General features: G+C 47.5%; 1 protein-coding gene across 7 annotated transcripts in view; it reads right to left on the bottom strand.

The window, feature by feature from the left end:
- LOC116938793 (titin-like) overlaps positions 1-17,535 on the bottom strand; it is a 66,319-nt gene that overhangs the window by 17,784 nt on the left and 31,000 nt on the right. For 6 of the 7 annotated variants that reach the window (XM_032946423.2, XM_032946424.2, XM_032946422.2 and 3 more), the window contains 11 exons: positions 9,157-9,225; positions 8,177-8,435; positions 7,009-7,084; positions 5,860-6,060; positions 4,569-4,711; positions 4,027-4,181; positions 3,256-3,489; positions 2,347-2,663; positions 2,030-2,223; positions 1,218-1,382; positions 236-404 (listed from right to left, as the gene is read on the bottom strand). In XM_032946423.2, coding sequence (XP_032802314.2) covers positions 236-404; positions 1,218-1,382; positions 2,030-2,223; positions 2,347-2,663; positions 3,256-3,489; positions 4,027-4,181; positions 4,569-4,711; positions 5,860-6,060; positions 7,009-7,084; positions 8,177-8,435; positions 9,157-9,225 — 1,982 coding nt within the window. Of the gene's footprint in view, positions 1-235; positions 405-1,217; positions 1,383-2,029; positions 2,224-2,346; positions 2,664-3,255; positions 3,490-4,026; positions 4,182-4,568; positions 4,712-5,859; positions 6,061-7,008; positions 7,085-8,176; positions 8,436-9,156; positions 9,226-10,889; positions 11,187-17,535 lie in introns of all 7 variants that reach the window. The other variant, XM_032946421.2, reaches the window with a different exon arrangement.

The raw sequence follows: 17,535 nt of genomic DNA, 5'->3' as shown, positions 1-17,535 counted from the left end.
AGTGAATAGAACCTGGTTTAGTCATATTACTGGCTAGATTCAAGGCCAGGAACTGAGTCGTGTCGACCTGTTGCTTTGAGATGGCCATGACGAGCCCTCTTGCATGTCCGAGGCGCCTTCACGACACCTCATCGCCAGTGCGCTCTGCGTTTTGTCGCATGGAAATGCAAGGGGTGGAACGGCGTGCGTACCAGGCCAGCCGGCGGAGTGCGTGGAGAGGGTACAAATTGCTCACTCGTAGTGTGGGAATTTGTGCGGGAATATGATGTCGTTGTTCCTCTGCCAGACGATGTCGGGGGTGGGGTTGCCGATGGCGCGGGCCGTGAGTTGCACGGCGGAGCCCTCCTTCACGCACACGTTGTTCGGCTTCTCCACAAAGCGAGGCTTCTCCAGGCGCTCCTTGGCTGTCGGCAGAATCAAAAGCGGGGAGAGAGGAGATAGAGTGCCGGCAACGACTACAGCCCGATGGTGCACAGCCGCAGTGTCACGCTTGGCCGCGCCAGGGTATCGTAACGGCACGGCGATGACCAAACGGTGAGCGACGCAAAATGATGACGACCGCTGCCGAATATTGAGTCATAGAAAACCTCAACAATGACGTTGAGCCAAACCTAAAGAGTTGCCATGCTTAAATCAACATTGACAGCACTTATCTCACTGAATTGGCCTCCAGTGTGTGGTGGATATGCAACATTCCCGATGGCAGTGGACAGTAAGTCCATTGGATAGCCACTGTAGATTTACTAGAAAGTATAAATCATTGCATTTTACGTGAATTAGATGCAATCGTGAAATTACGTGAGTAATCGGATTAAATCAAGCTGGAAATGACCACTGTGGAATTACATTGAATTGCTGCTTTTATAACCTTGCCATCTCAGCACTGGAATAGATATAAAAAGAGTGGTCAGAGACATTTCTACCACTGGCTCTAAACAGGTGAATATAGCCCCCCCCCCCCCGGATTCTTGTTTGAGCATGGAGACACCTTGACCTTACATTGAAAACACATTTCTTTAAAACTGGTCTTCGTGTTTAGTTTGTCGTCCTTGCCCCCGCACCTCCGATTAGCACGGTCGGCCACGTACGGTGCGGAAAAAAGCGTTCAACGACCTGAATGCAACCTTTTGGCTTCTACTCTTAAAGTGAGTGATGAACAGATCGAGATGGACGGATGGGTGGGGGTTGGCGTTGTGCTGTGTGGCGCGCCCACACACCTTCCACGACGAGCTCTACGCTCACAGACGTGGAGCCTCCTTTGTTCTGCGCGACCACCGTCCACTCGCCAGCGTCCGCTGGGGTCGCCGGGACCACGATGAGCGACTGCGTGCCGTCCTCCTTCACCACCACCTTGTGCGTCTGGTCGTTCAGCACCTGCTTGCCTGCCACGCAAATCCCCCCCCCCCCCACCGATGAAGGCGCGATCACTCGGACGCTGAAGGGCTTGCAAACGATTACGTTTCTCATTTCTTTTTTTTTTAAGTTGGAATAGGTCACGTGATATCGGAACTGGTTCTGGGCCCCCTCTCTATGCCAATTCAGCATTAAGTGAGTACTTGGTGTGTACACTTTAGTACTGAGGAAAACAAAAGTGGTCAGGGCATGATGTTTACCACTATACCCCAAACCTAATAAGTGATCGCTACGGCATTAGCACCAGCAGCAGTCTGTTAGGGCTATAGGGGGATCATTTTGTCGTGTATGTATAACTGCCACTGATAGGTGCCAAATGTGGTGTAACCCACACATGAATTGAACCCCTAGTGTCTAAAAGCAACGAGTGTAGAATATCAAGGTATGGGACCATAACTTAAAATATGTAAATCGTACCTTTTTGCCGAACGGTTACGGTGGTTCAACTGTGGATAGGATTGGTTCCTGCCTCAGAACGTACACTTTTCACCACTCATTCAGGGCCAACGATTTGAGACGACCTTTGATTTTCACTTCAAATCTGGCTGAGCCCAACATCCTTCACGTGCGCCTTTCCGTTCACCCCTCACGCCAAACCCACGTGTCCTGCACGTACCATTGTGGAACCAGAACGTGTCCGGCATGGGCCGGCCCACGACGCGGAGGTCGAAGCGCGCCGTCTGCCCCTCGGTGACGCTGGCCGACTCGGGCTTCTGTACAAACATGGGCTTGTGCAGCCGCTCCACCAGGATCTCCGCACTCGTGTCCTGCAGCGCCCCCACCGGCTCTGCTCGCTCGGGGGACAGGGGCCTGCGTCCCGTGGCGGGGCAGAAGATGAATCAGGACCCGTCGAGGCACAGGATGCCCCCTCTCGCACGGTTGGTTACGTACGGTGCGAAAGAAGTTCAGCAAAAATGCAAGAGTGGACCTCACCGTTGGGACCTATTGGCAGGAGGAGGAAGCTGCGAGGCTGACCCTTGGGTGCCGGGCCAGGCCGGCATGGGGATCTGCTGGCGTGCCGGAGACATGGGCGAAGGCAGCCCCCCAGCCCCGTTGCCCGCTGGCTCAATGGACAGCTTGGCGGAGCACACGGCATTGCCGGAGGCGTTGCAGGCCAGCACGGTGTAGATGCCCTCATCCTCGGGAAGGATGCTGGGAATGTGCAGCTCCACTTCGCCCTGCCTCGTCGGGCCCACCAGCTGATAGTGAGGACCCGTGAAGATCCGCCGGCCATCCTTGTACCACAGGATCTGGTTCGCAGGGAAGGTCAACCAAGGGGTGCATGAGCTTGTGCAACAATAAGCAATGTAGCGATTAAGCATATAAACTGATGTTTTGTTGTTCCAGATAACTTTGGGAAGTTGACACAGTTCACCGGTGCACCTTGCCGAATGGTTTTCTAAAGACACGATTTACTGTACTGCTCACCTAAATAAATATTGTGATGTCAAGTTTAAGTAAAGATACCCACGTGCTGACAGCATTGGCGTGGTGCGCTTCTCCTTCGGCAGTCTTTTACTGGTGGTGGGGATTTCACATTTCTATGGCAGGGTTAATTATTTCTTGGAAAACCTCTGATTGTGCCCATTTATTCTCATATCAATTCGAATAATCACTTAGTTTGAATGTCACTCCAACAGAACCAAATTTCTGACATATTTTTTCCCAGTGTTCTTTCTAAGAATGGGATAACATATTTATTTATCCAGTTATTTATTTTCTCACCGAATTTACCTAAAGGCTAATCATACTCAATGCCACAGGCATCCACGGCTTAGCAAGAGGACTTGGGTCTCAGGACGTAGTAAGTTCACCCCTGTCTCGGGGAGGGTGCGAACGCACCTTGGGCAGGGGATGTCCTGAGAGCTGGCAGAAGAAGGCCGCGGGGAAGCCCTCCTGGACGCGTTGGCTCACGAGCCTGCTCTCCACGGCCGGCTCGAAAGAGGGGCCGGTGTCCTCGCTGTGCCGGGGGGGGCCCTCGCCGTCCTCTGCCAGCAACTCCTCCAGGCTGAGGCCCACGAGGCGGTACTCGATCTCCCGCATCAGGCGCTCCTCGAAGGACGAGAGGCAGGAATCCTGCGGCACGGGAGCACAGGGGTCACCGGGCCTGCCTGGTGACGCTGTGTTCCTCGCCTGTGTGTACGTATGTATGTTGAACTTCTTTCGCACTGTATGTAGTCAACCATGCTAATCAGAGGTGCGGGGACAAGGACAGCAAACTAACCACAAAAAAGCAGTTTTAAAGAAATTCGTTTTCAATCTTGATGTAAAAATGCATCGCTCAGTGGCTTCCGAATATCGGAAAGAAGAGCATTATAGATGGCTGCAGAAGTGCATCCGAAAGCGCACGCGTATATGCTTGAGCCCTTTTCCCTACGGAGCCAGTTGATGGGCTCTTGGCTGCTTTAAAATGGACGTGCAGGTGCATGCAACACTCAACTATCAACTTTGTAAGTATCCAAATTTCCAAAGTTAGGTCTAATTTGCAAACGCTTACCATGTGTAACAAATACATTACCCACATAACCGTGTATGCTAAATGCACCTTGAAAATTCAACACAGGTTCCCCTTAGGTCTAGGCAGGTGGTATTCCATTATCACGTGGAACTCACCTGTCTGTCCACAGTGGGCCTGGGCACTTTCTTCAGCATGGTGTGTGCCCGTAGAAACTCCGGCGTGTGTGTGGCTGGGGGTGCTGCATGAGGGGCCATACCATTCTTCACTGGGTTTGCTTTTCCGGTCTGATGCAGGTGCGCTTGATAGTCATCTATTGAGCAGTACAGGGTACACATTCAACCGCATGGTTAAGCAAATGTTATCGTGAGCGAGTTTCAACTTTGTGATATTGCTAAGTCTGCCGGTTTGTCAATTACCAAACCATTAGTAAGTTGCCTGGGCTTGCAAAAGGACCTGACAATGAGTAAAAAGGGCCCGATGCTGACGCAGATAAGACTATATATTTCCCCCTGAATCATCTGGGGCAAAGAGGTGCATGGCCTGGCAAGGGAAAGAGAGTGACGTGGATGCGCACGCATCGATGCCATCGCTGCCGTGGCGACCTCTTGACCTTGACCTCCATGGTTACCGTAACCACCGGGATGTGCGTGCGTTTTTTTTTTTGTTGCCTGACCGCCGTGCAGGTGCGTGTACTTGCTATGGTTCAGCAGCAGCACGGTGGTGCTGGTCTCGCCGTGGGGGTTGCGGGCCACGCAGGTGTACTCTCCCGCGTCGTCGGCGAGCATGAAGGAGATCTCCAGGCAGCACTCCCCACTCTGCGCGTCGAACTTCGTCTTGTACCTGCGCAGAGCGGCCGCGCAAGTTCAAGACGAGCGGAGGCTCTTCCGCGGCGTGGACGCGTGAAGCCTCAAGCATTACCTCCTCACAGTGTTGTTGTTTACCTGCTGTAAACAACTCGCTCAGACCTATTTAATGCAGTGCACCGGCAGCTGCTGCTGATGGTCCAGGTCTCCGCGTAAGGGGTCAGCCCCGAAAGTTACTTACAGCCGTGCAATGAGAAGCAAGTAGGAAACTGATAACAGCCATCCGAGGTCATTATAATTTAATTTACGATGGGGGTGTTCACTAAGTGGTGTACATTACACTGCTTCCGATTAGCACGGTGGGCTACGTATGGTGCAAAAGAAGTTGAACGTACAAACATTAGCCTATTGCTGTTACCCAAACTCATTTAGTGACCCCCCCCCCTCTCTTTACTCCAAAAGTAGACTTCCCCTTGCTTGTGTGACAGTTAAATGTTTCTATACCTCATTGTTTTGTGTTTCCCTCTTGGCTTCTTGGGTTTCTCTCCCAGTTTCTTGGGGGCTTTTTTTCCCTCAGGGCTTTTCAGTGGGGGGGGGTCTCACTGATTTTTTACCCTTTGGCGTTGACGTACGATGGTTGGGATGGGCAACATCAACATAGCTGTTAACCCACACGGTTTACCCGTCCGGATTCTTGTACAGGGAAATTGAGTTTTCAGGTCCATACGGCGTACCGCCGTTTCCATACGGGCCAAAAACTTATAATATGATGACTATTTGTTTGTGTTTCTCCCTTGTGATGGGATTGTGTAGGATGAACGTTGAGATTTATAAGGGGCACGGGGTGACCGATAAGGTCTGAATTAGTGTGTAAGGGCACTGATAAGGGGTTGAGAGGCATGCATCAATGTAGCACTCAACAGGAGGGATGTAACGTTTCGCCCGCTCAATGCTGTGACGAATCGTCACAATTTAGGGACACGATTCCGTTTGCAAATCTTTCATCTTCTTATTGCTTCCGCCATCGTGCCTGTCGTATGGCATAGCGGCCGCAAGGTTTGTGTGCGTTGGTTTTGGGGGGGGGGGGGGACTGTTCAACGTCAACGGTTCGATATTCCCAAACGGATTCAGTTTCTCACAGCGAATGGTAGCAGTCAGCAGCAGCAGCGCGACCGGATTCCCTACCTGTATCCGGAAGAAAGTGGGATCCCTCCTTTCTTCCAGTAGACGTGGGGCGGTGGCTCCCCGTGCACTTGGCAGACGAACGCCATGCGGTCGCCCTCCACCAGCAGCTGGGGCTCGGCCAGGCGCACGAACACGGGCTCCTCGCCGGGGAAGTCGACCGTGCAGGCCTGGGTGGGCGAAGCCACGTTTGTGCGCTCTCCACTGCGGTGGGTGGGTGGGGGGGGGGGGGAAGGGGGCGAGGGAAACGGCGCGTGGGGGCGGGTAGATCGGTTTTCAAGTCACCCAGGAGGCGCGCGCTGTCGATCCGCACGTCACAAAGCAAGCCTCGCCAGAGGTCTCGAAAGTGCGCGCGATGCGGTTGGCCGTCTTTGTTCGACTGTAAAGCCAAAAGGCGCTGCGAGGATGACCGGAGTCCACGCGACGTGTTCATGCCCTTTGACGAGGGTCAGCAAGGTATTGTGGGTCATTTGCGACAAATCGGCGTGATTCTATTTTCAGGGTTGAACAAAAATGCTTAATCGTTTTGTAGGAAACGTTCATGCTGTTATGTTTATAATACAGTTGTTTTGGGGGGTTAGAAATATAAATGTGTCGTTAAACCTGCCACCACCCGACACAGCCAATTAGTACGGTTTCTCACGTAAACAGAACATGCCAGGTTACTAGTACAGCACACCTGTGTGATGGAGAGTCAAGCCACAATATTTACCACCTGAGTACGACGTTTTGCCAATAATTACATGTTAAACTCAGTTATGTTTAATGTCTGTGTGTGTGTGTTTATGGCTTTGTTCGCTGCCAAGTGTTTATTCACGTGGGGGAAATGGTTGGATTGTTAATTTAAAACTATTTCTTTATCAACTGTCTTTAAATGTCCCACTTTTCTCAGGGCAACGATAAAGTCAGTCAATATTTCTGCCCTCTTGGTCTGAAACAATGGTAATATCTGGAAACAACAGCCTGTTTAATATATATGTGTATCCACTGCAAGGCAGCATTCGCAACAAATGTGATGGGGTTTTTGTATTTCCATCGCTCATTCAGCTCTGGGCAATCGCCACAAATGTTAAAAAGTTTTTTTTTTTGTTTACAAAAACCGTCAAAACAATGTTTACGCAGAATACGGTGTCACGGAAGTGCGCTACGCACTGCATGCTGGCCTGGGTGAGCACAGTCTCGGTGAAGTTGTCCACGTGATGCTTTGAGCCCTCGTCATCTTCAGAGACTGTGGGCCAGAGCAAAGAAAGCGGCACACAGCAAGGTGAGAGCCTGTTACAGGCCAGCCGGGAGGCCGCTTGGGCACGAGTTTGGGCGGCACATGCCTGTAGTCTGGTAAGGCGGGGCTGATGGGTCATGCAAAAATAATCACGTGTGTACGATTATTGCGATCAATGTAAAATTAGTTTTCCCGAGCAAATTGGCGCCACAGGGAATTTAATATTTAATTTAGATTCAACATTGATTTATGTTCGTGCAATATTTTCCATTCTCAGGTGATAGTTATTTTAGTTTTTGGCATGTCTCTTGAACTTCGCTGGCCGAGTTGACAGTGCAGCAAGCTAACCGCTGCGCCACTATTACATCCTCTCCCTCTATAGGGCAATCATTATTGACCTCCTACTAAGTGGCAATCATACTCTTTGATTCCATTCGGTAAAGTCACGTAGGTAAAACATAAAATAACAAAAATCACGACGTTTCGGCCACAACACAAGTGGCCTTCATCAGGTGAAGGGACCGTGCTGTCATGAGGACAGCGTTGGAGTGAAAACAGCCAAGTCCAGGTCGCGTCCTGTTTTCACTCCAACGCTGTCCTCATGACAGCACGGTCCCTTCACCTGATGAAGGCCACTTGTGTTGTGGCCGAAACGTCGTGATTTTTGTTATTTTATTTTTTACCTACGTGACTTTACCGAATAGAACCAAAGAGTATGGATCCTTGCAGTCACGAAAGCTTCAAATCTAGAATTAAGTGGCAATCGTTTTATGGCTCCCGGAGGGATGCACATTCATGTTGAACCCCGCATCCACAGTTTGAACTTGCAATCTTACAAATGCGAGCCAAGCACCGTAACCATAACACTACCATTATTCAGTGTTTAAATTCCCTACTCATCTTTTTGTATGTACGTTGAACGTCTTTCGCAGGGTACATAGCCAACCGTGCTAATCGAAGGTGCGTGTAAATACGACACAGTTTGCTCCTGCTCGTCGTCAAAACAAACGCCGCTGGAATTTATTTCATTTCTTCCCTTGTCCCCGACGCGAGAGGGCTCGCGCGGACGGGCCACGACCGCCCCCCGGTGCAGCCGCTCACTGTGCACGGTGAGGAAGCAGGAGGTGGTGTTGACCCCGGCGGGGTTGCAGGCCCGGCAAGTGAAGCGACCGCTGTCCTCGGGGAACGCCTCGCTGATGGCGAGCGTGGCCACGTCGCCCTCGTACGTCGCGCGGAAGTCGGCGGAGCTGTGAATGAGGAACTCCTCGCGGAACCACTGCAGGACGGGCGGCGGCGTCCCCGTCACGTGGCACTGCATGCGCACCGGTTCCCCCTCCATGACCGCCACGTCCTGCAGATCCTGCGCGGCCGCGGAGTTGGAGGGGGAGGAAGAGAGCTCCGGCACGTGCACTGAAGCCGGCAAAGTACACGGCCAAACTGTGAGACCTTCCCCCGTAAACTAGTGTTGGCCGCAAAGGGGTCGCTTGACCGCGCTTCGCTTCACCACGCTGGTCGGTGCAAGTTGGTGAAGTGAGGGGCGGGGGACAAGAACATTTCAGATATCACTCGCCACTGATGTTGTTAGCCGTGGCCAGGAGTCGAACTCCGGTTGCTGGGCTCGTAGCACATTGCACTGACCACTGTGCTGCCCCTTCACCCCCCCCCCCCCCACACTCCCCCCCAAGACACAGATATCAATTTTAAATAGACACTGCAAGGACTTTACAAAATTAGTTATAACATTTTCCATTCGCCATCATAATGTGCTACATGTAATACGACAGGTAAAATGCATGCAGTGTGGTAGCTAATCGTGATGTAAACGATCTTAATGAAAACAAGAGCAGGACACTTCAGCGCAATGTCTTTCACAACAATTGAAGGATTTCTTTACCTACATTACAAACTGTTTCGATTTGATGCCTTCGAAAGTTTTTTTTTTTGGGGCGGGGGATAAATGCAAAAAAAACTCGAGGCGAAATTTCTACCATGAATTACGCGGCGTAAAAATGGTGTTGTAGACAGTTCCAAGTTTAAATCACACAAAACAGGGCGCGCATCCTCCCTTCGCCATAACGTACCGCTGTGAAGACCGGGGGCGTCATGGCCATCTCCGTAGGGTAGTCTGCTGTTGGTTCAATAACAGGCATCTACCAGATGAACATAAAATAATAAAATATGTTATTAATTTTGAATACCACTATAAACATACGTTGTATCATTCATATACGTTTTCTAAAAGTGGCATTCAGACCGTGAGTTTGCAAGATCAGCTGGAAACAAATTTAAAATATCTTTCCGTTCACAAAGGCATGGGGTAGTGTTTAGCGCTTGTTTGTGGTCCTGAGGCAATGGTAGCCATTCAGCATTCCTATGGCAGGGGCCAGTCTCTCCAGAGGACATTTGTTGTTGAGTTCCCAAAAAGTGGTAATGTTTCCCACCAAAACTGGTTTTGAAGTCACAATTATCATGTTTATTTGTACACCAGCGATAGAGCCACCTATTTGGATAACATCAGTTGTATTTAATAAAAAAAAATATGGCTCGTATTGTCAGTGGGTTTATAGGCACCAGAGAATACCCTTGAGAAAATAAACTCATTTTCTGAGCCAACAAAACCAACAATTTGGTCTGCAGCAGTCATGCAGGCCAATGTTAATAATCATAAATAGGAAGGGGGTTCAGAATTTTAACCCATTAAAACCCAACTTCTGAGCATGATTGTCACCGCATTTTATTGTAAAGCACGTTTGGTTTTTAATAGTTAAAACTATTAATACCACATGAGTCTTCTCTAACTATAGACGCAACTTGTTCACCAAAAATGATCTTTATAAAGCAAATAACCCTTCTATAACCACACATTAATTCGCAGTGTTCACCTTTACAATACCAAAGCACCATACTAACGTCAATGATAGGATGCCACAACAAAAAACAACAACATGTGGCCAAACTACAGTGGAACTTAATTCAGGGGATTGTTAAATAACCAATTACTAATCTTCAACTGTGATTTCTAATCGAAGATAAGCAACTAACAATTTCACCACTGAGTTATCGAGGCTGATGTGATCATTATAATTAGGAGAAAATCACAAGTAATGAACTTTAATAAAGTTTGTTTGGTTGAGTTAGCTCAAATCCACACGCACCATTGCTGACAGGTACATGAATGCTGTGGTTGTTCTCCATCCTGTTAGTGTGCTTCAGCTTGACCCTTGCAGCGTTAAGGATTCCGTTTGATCTTTAAGTATCCTTAAGCGGAGTGTTTCTACGTGGCTGACGTGAAGCGTGCTACTTGGCACATTGTTTTAAGTGAATTGAACGGACATGGTGCTTTGGAGTAAGATAAAATGGTTGATGTGCTGCAGTTGCAAATGTGAATGCCTTCAAAGGTGTTCTACCAATAGCAGTCTCGTGGCTTGTGATAATTTACAATAATATTTGATTGGATGCTAGCCAAATCTACGTTTGTTAAGCCACATGAAAAAAAATGTGTCTGCACTCTTGCATGTATTCCCTCGCATTTTTTTGTCCAACGAAACAAACTTTGGATCTCCAGAATATCACCCTAACAAGTGGGAATATGAGCACATTTATATTTCACTCAGCGGTAGAAAAACAGGAGCCATATCCTGCGACAAGGCGCCAGCCTAAAAACAAGCAGGAAGTCGTGTTTCTGGTGTCTAAAAATAAAAAAACAGGCTTCTCAGAATATCTACAACACTCGGCATCCAATTTAAACTCTCTGGATTGAAATATTCTCATCCATGGTGACAAACAACCAAGAAGGCCATCGAAGATGTCAGACCTCTTCCACTCTCTGGCCTTTCACGTCAGAGCCACGTTCAGCTGTCATCATCATCATCATCCTATGCTGAGGCTGACGCTGCTGCTGCTGCTGCGGTGCGGAAGCGGGAACGCTGTACGATCTCCGTAGCCCAGGCTGACCGGCGACGTCTACATTTCCCTTGCCATCCTCTCCTTGAGCTTGATCGTACTTTGGCCCGGGGGCCCGCACTGGACGTGTGATGGGCTCTCCCGAGCACTCTGCGAGATCCTTTTCCAGGGAGGCAATAGCGCCTCCCTCAGTGGAGAATGGAGAGCTCTGGGAGGAAGGCACCGAGAGTTGGGGTGGGGTGGGGGCGGTGAGCAGCTCTCTGACACCAACCGTCAAGCGTGCCCCAAGCTGACGCAGGCGTACGGGCAATGGTGATGGTGAATGAAATCATGCTAAGTATGAGGATGAGATTTTGTTAAATGGTAGTAAAAAAAAAACTTTAGAGTTTTAAAAAAAGGCAATGGCTTGTTATTCCAGGTGAGTAAACAGTACATTGGATCTTGTTAGGTAAAAAGTCAACGCTTTCCCCTTGCTCAAATGGGAAATAGGTGCCACTTATCTAAATTGGCACCCCTCAGGCAAAGGTGTAAAATTTCACGTTTCCAGTCTCTATATAGGGCCATCGTTGACTTCCTATCGAGTGTTGCTCATTATATTTACCCCGGGGGGACGATAGCGTGAGTCAACTCGCGCCTCGGATTTTAATTCACAGCATTTGAGCTGCCCGCTGAGTGAGGCAGAGCCAATGCGCGGGTTGACATTGAACCATTATTTAAAATGACGATAATCCATGACTGGAGTTAAGGGTTAATTTAAGCTGTGGATTATAGAGATGTCATTTAGATGGAGTCACTGATTACCCCATCTTGGCAGAAACTGGTCCGTCGTTTACAACTCCACCTTGCCACTTATGTATGTTACTGTATGTTGAACTTCTTTCACACCGTACGTAGCCAACCGTGCTATTCGATGGCGGGCTCATGGTGGAATGGCCCAGAAGGGCACGACTACGATACAACGAGAGCAGGGTCACGGAACTGAATGAGCCCCGACTCTGTTATGTAATGTGAATGAGCCCTACTCTGCTATGTAATGTGAATGAGCCCTACTCTGCTATGTAATGTGAATGAGCCCTACTCTGTTATGTAATGTGAATGAGCACTACTCTGTTATGTAATGTGAATGAGCCCTACTCTGCTGTGTAATGTGAATGAGCCCCTACTCTGTTATGTAATGTGAATGAGCCCCGACTCTGCTATGCAATGTGAATGAGCCCTACTCTGTTATATAATGTGAATGAGCCCTACTCTGCTATGTAATGTGAATGAGCCCTACTCTGTTATGTAATGTGAATGAGCACTACTCTGTTATGTAATGTGAATGAGCCCTACGCTGCTGTGTAATGTGAATGAGCCCCTACTCTGTTATGTAATGTGAATGAGCCCCGACTCTGCTATGCAATGTGAATGAGCCCTACTCTGTTATGTAATGTGAATGAGCCCCTACTCTACTATTTAATGTGATTGAGCCCTACTCTGTTATGTAATGTGAATGAGCCCTACTCTGCTATGTAATGTGAATGAGCCCTACTCTGTTATGTAATGTGAATGAGCCCCGATTCTGCTATGTAATGTGAATGAGCCCCGATTCTGCTATGTAATGTGAATGAGCCCTACTCTGCTATGTAATGTGAATGAGCCCTACTCTGCTATGTAATGTGAATGAGCCCTACTCTGTTATGTAATGTGAATGAGCCCCAACTCTGTTATGTAATGTGAATGAGCCCTACTCTGCTATATAATGTGAATGAGCCCTACTCTGCTATGTAATGTGAATGAGCCCCTACTCTGCTGTGTAAAGTGAATGAGCCCTACGCTGCTATGTAATGTGAATGAGCCCCAACTCTGTTACGTAATGTGAATGAGCCCCGATTCTGCTATGTAATGTGAATTGAGCCCTGCTCTGCTATGTGATGTGAATGAGCCCCTACTCTGCTATGTAATGTGAATGAGCCCTACTCTGTTATGTAATGTGAATGAGCCCCAACTCTGTTATGTAATGTGAATGAGCCCTACTCTGTTATGCAATGTGAATGAGTCCTACTCTGTTATGTAATGTGAATGAGCCCCTACTCTGCTATGTAAAGTGAATGAGCCCTACTCTGCTATGTAATGTGAATGAGCCCCAACTCTGTTATGTAATGTGAATGAGCCCCTACTCTGCTATGTAATGTGAATTGAGCCCTGCTCTGCTATGTAATGTGAATGAGCCCCTACTCTGCTATGTAATGTGAATGAGCCATACTCTGTTATGTAATGTGAATGAGCCCTACTCTGTTATGTAATGTGAATGAGCCCTACTCTGCTATGTAATGTGAATGAGCCCTACTCTGTTATGTAACGTCAATGAGCCCTACTCTGCTATGTAATGTGAATGAGCCCTACTCTGCTATGTAATGTGAATGAGCCCCTACTCTGCTGTGTAATGCGAATGAGCCCCTACTCTGCTATGTAATGTGAATGAGCCCCTACTCTGCTCTGTAATGTGAATGAGCCCCTACTCTGCTATGTAATGTGAATGAGCCCTACTCTGCTATGTAATGTGAATGAGCCCTACTCTGCTATGTAATGTGAATGAGCCCCTACTCTGTTATGTAATGTGAATGAGCCCCAACTCTGTTATGTAATGTGAACGAGTCCCTACTCTGCTATATAATGTGAATGAGCCCCTACTCTGCTATGTAATGTGAATGAGCCCCTACTCTGCTGTGTAAAGTGAATGAGCCCTACGCTGCTATGTAATGTGAATGAGCCCTACTCTGTTACGTAATGTGAATGAGCCCCGATTCTGCTATGTAATGTGAATTGAGCCCTGCTCTGCTATGTGATGTGAATGAGCCCCTACTCTGCTATGTAATGTGAATGAGCCCTACTCTGTTATGTAATGTGAATGAGCCCCAACTCTGTTATGTAATGTGAATGAGCCCTACTCTGTTATGCAATGTGAATGAGTCCTACTCTGTTATGTAATGTGAATGAGCCCCTACTCTGCTATGTAAAGTGAATGAGCCCTACTCTGCTATGTAATGTGAATGAGCCCCAACTCTGTTATGTAATGTGAATGAGCCCCTACTCTGCTATGTAATGTGAATTGAGCCCTGCTCTGCTATGTAATGTGAATGAGCCCCTACTCTGCTATGTAATGTGAATGAGCCATACTCTGTTATGTAATGTGAATGAGCCCTACTCTGTTATGTAATGTGAATGAGCCCTACTCTGCTATGTAATGTGAATGAGCCCTACTCTGTTATGTAACGTCAATGAGCCCTACTCTGCTATGTAATGTGAATGAGCCCTACTCTGCTATGTAATGTGAATGAGCCCCTACTCTGCTGTGTAATGCGAATGAGCCCCTACTCTGCTATGTAATGTGAATGAGCCCCTACTCTGCTCTGTAATGTGAATGAGCCCCTACTCTGCTATGTAATGTGAATGAGCCCTACTCTGCTATGTAATGTGAATGAGCCCTACTCTGCTATGTAATGTGAATGAGCCCCTACGCTGCTATGTAATGTGAATGAACCCAACTCTGTTATGTAATGTGAACGAGTCCCTACTCTGCTATGTAATGTGAATGAGCCCCTACTCTGCTATATAATGTTAATGAGCCCCTACTCTGCTATGTAATGTGAATGAGCCCCTACTCTACTATGTAATGTGAATGAGCCCTACTCTGCTATGTAATTGAATGAGCCTCTACTCTGCTATGTAATGTGAATGAGCCCTACTCTGCTGTGTAATGTGAATGAGCCCTACTCTGTTATGTAATGTGAATGAGCCCCAACTCTGTTATGTAATGTGAATGAGCCCTACTCTGCTATGTAATGTGAATGAGCCCTACTCTGCTATGTAATGTGAATGAGCCCCTACTCTGCTGTGTAAAGTGAATGAGCCCTACGCTGCTATGTAATGTGAATGAGCCCCAACTCTGTTATGTAATGTGAATGAGCCCCGATTCTGCTATGTAATGTGAATTGAGCCCTGCTCTGCTATGTAATGTGAATGAGCCCCTACGCTGTTATGTAATGTGAATGAGCCCTACTCTGCTGTGTAATGTGAATGAGCCCCTACTCTGCTATGTAATGTGAATGAGCCCTACTCTGCTATGTAATGTGAATGAGCCCTACTCTGCTATGTAATGTGAATGAGCCCTACTCTGCTGTGTAATGTGAATGAGCCCTACTCTGCTGTGTAATGTGAATGAGCCCCTACTCTGCTATGTAATGTGAATGAGCCCTACTCTGCTATGTAATGTGAATGAGCCCTACTCTGCTATGTAATGTGAATGAGCCCTACTCTGCTGTGTAATGTGAATGAGCCCCTACTCTGCTATGTAATGTTAATGAGCCCTACTCTGCTATGTAATGTGAATGACCCCTACTCTGCTATGTCATTGAATGAGCCCTACTCTACTATGTAATGTTAATGAGCCCTACTCTGCTATGTAATGTGGTCCAGTGCCATCCGTGGGTGGATTTTGTTCCGTGATCTCATGACACTGCGGCAATATTCCAGTTGTACCCACCCCCAACTCAGGGTTGGTGTTTGGTCCCCCAACCCACGGGGCCGCGTAGAGCCACAGTGTGCTCAACGGACAGGATGGAATTGGAGTTGTGGAACTTTCCACGTAGCCAGAGATTGATTTATTCATGAACAACCCCCCACCCCTTGTCTGCACAACATGCCTGCCGTGTCCTACGCTGTCATATTCGCGCTTATGCTCGCTCGTCTGTCGTGTATTAAACCTCTCGCCCCTTGGCCAAATCACCCGGAATGTGACCACCAAGTCCAAAACAAATGCAGTGTCGGTGCTGTAAGCAGTAGGGGGCAGTGCAAAAAAAATCATTGCTGTTCCGTCCCCACCTTCACCAACCCGCATGGACCAGCGTGGTGAAGTATGGTCAAATCGCCCGTGCTACCTGCAAGGCATTAGGAGGCCCCCGTGCTACAGTGGATTGACAAACGCGCTGCGAATGCACAACGGTGAAAGATCCTCATCTTCACACGTCATCTTGCTCCGTGTTCGTGGCCGAAAGTAACGTTGTCCATACCGTGGACTATGGCCCTCAAAGAAGACACCACCATCGGCAAAACATTAATATTTGCATGGATGTGTGCTATAGATGCATGTTTTCTTTTTTTTAAAGATTCACCCTATAGAGTAACAGGGATTATGAAATGACGTGAGCAAAGAGAACACCATTTGTAAGGAGATCATCCAGCACAACCTGCCAAACTCTCCGGTTAAAGCGCGTGGAACTTTCTGGAGGCGACGGCCACGTGATTCACGCAATTGTTCGATCAAGTTACCGGCCAATACATTTTTTTTCCAGCCGAACTTGTAAAAGGATGTATTGATTTTAGAAACCGTTTAGTCGCCCATCCCTGGTGGTGGAGAAGCGTGTTTAGTGAGAGGCGCTGCGTCAAGTCGGATACACGTGGCCAATCTCGTGCAAAGCAGAGTTGACTTAAACGCAAACATGCACAGGGGGGGGGGGGACGACACTGGCTTAATAAGTAAGCCACTTTAATCGCAGGTCAAGTTACATTGTTGAAATAACCGATAATGCTGTTTGTACCATATTTTTCAAAGTACGAGTAATTCCTCGCTTAACGCTGTTTTGGCTTAATGCGGCATTTTCAGGAACGCGTCTGTCGCGTTCAACGAGGAATTACCGTGCAGTATAATGATTGGAATCACTTTTCGGACACCTTAATTTATGGAAAATGTTATCTCACCATATGCATCGCACTTCATCAACACTTATGCTCAATATTCTTAAGATAATCATAAGGCAGGTGAAAGATATGACAATGTATGGAACGAGGTAACAAACACCTCTCCGTGATGTATTTACGAGTAATTAATGGAATATGTAAAGGTATATAGGAAAACTCCTTGAAACTTGTTTCGCACATTTATGCATAGGGTTTCACCGCTCAAGATTCTGTTCAGAACGAACAAAACATAACCATGTGAATAACGATTACAAAAACAGAAAAACACGGCACATGTAAGTATATGGGAAAAACTGCAACGAAATAAGTGTGCACACTTAATAAAATTAAGTGTCTACATCAAAAAACATTTTGTATTAAATGGTAAAAAAAATACTGTATGAGCTCGTGGTATACCAGTCCCTTACCAGGGGACACTTTCTCCAGAGCATGACCAATCTGGCCCATAATGATTAATCGGCTATGTTAAACCTCAGCATAATAATAAATAGACATTCGCCAATTTCTCCATATAAAAAAAATAACCAAGTCCATTAACATATAGATAATCTGGACAAATATTTTCCAGCAGCATTTGTTTTAAGTAGGCAATCCCTGGTCCGATATTACAGACTTGACTCCATCTCATCAGCAAGTCTCTTCAAGGAATCCTGCCCAGTTAGAAGATGTTACAAGCAAAAGTGCACTGTCACTTGCTGTGGGGCCTGCTCAGCGGAGAATAGGACATTTGTCCAAAAATATTAAATATCCACTGCCATGGGCAATTATGAGTAAAACAATAAAGTGCATTTCTCCACGTAAAAATACAACAAAATAAC

This window comes from Petromyzon marinus, chromosome 4 (assembly GCF_048934315.1).
Source record: "Petromyzon marinus isolate PM22_M1 ecotype Great Lakes invasive population chromosome 4, UKy_Petmar_22M1.pri1.0, whole genome shotgun sequence".
In the NCBI taxonomy this organism is placed as follows: domain Eukaryota; kingdom Metazoa; phylum Chordata; class Hyperoartia; order Petromyzontiformes; family Petromyzontidae; genus Petromyzon; species Petromyzon marinus.
This window is presented reverse-complemented; position numbering and strand designations above follow the sequence as displayed.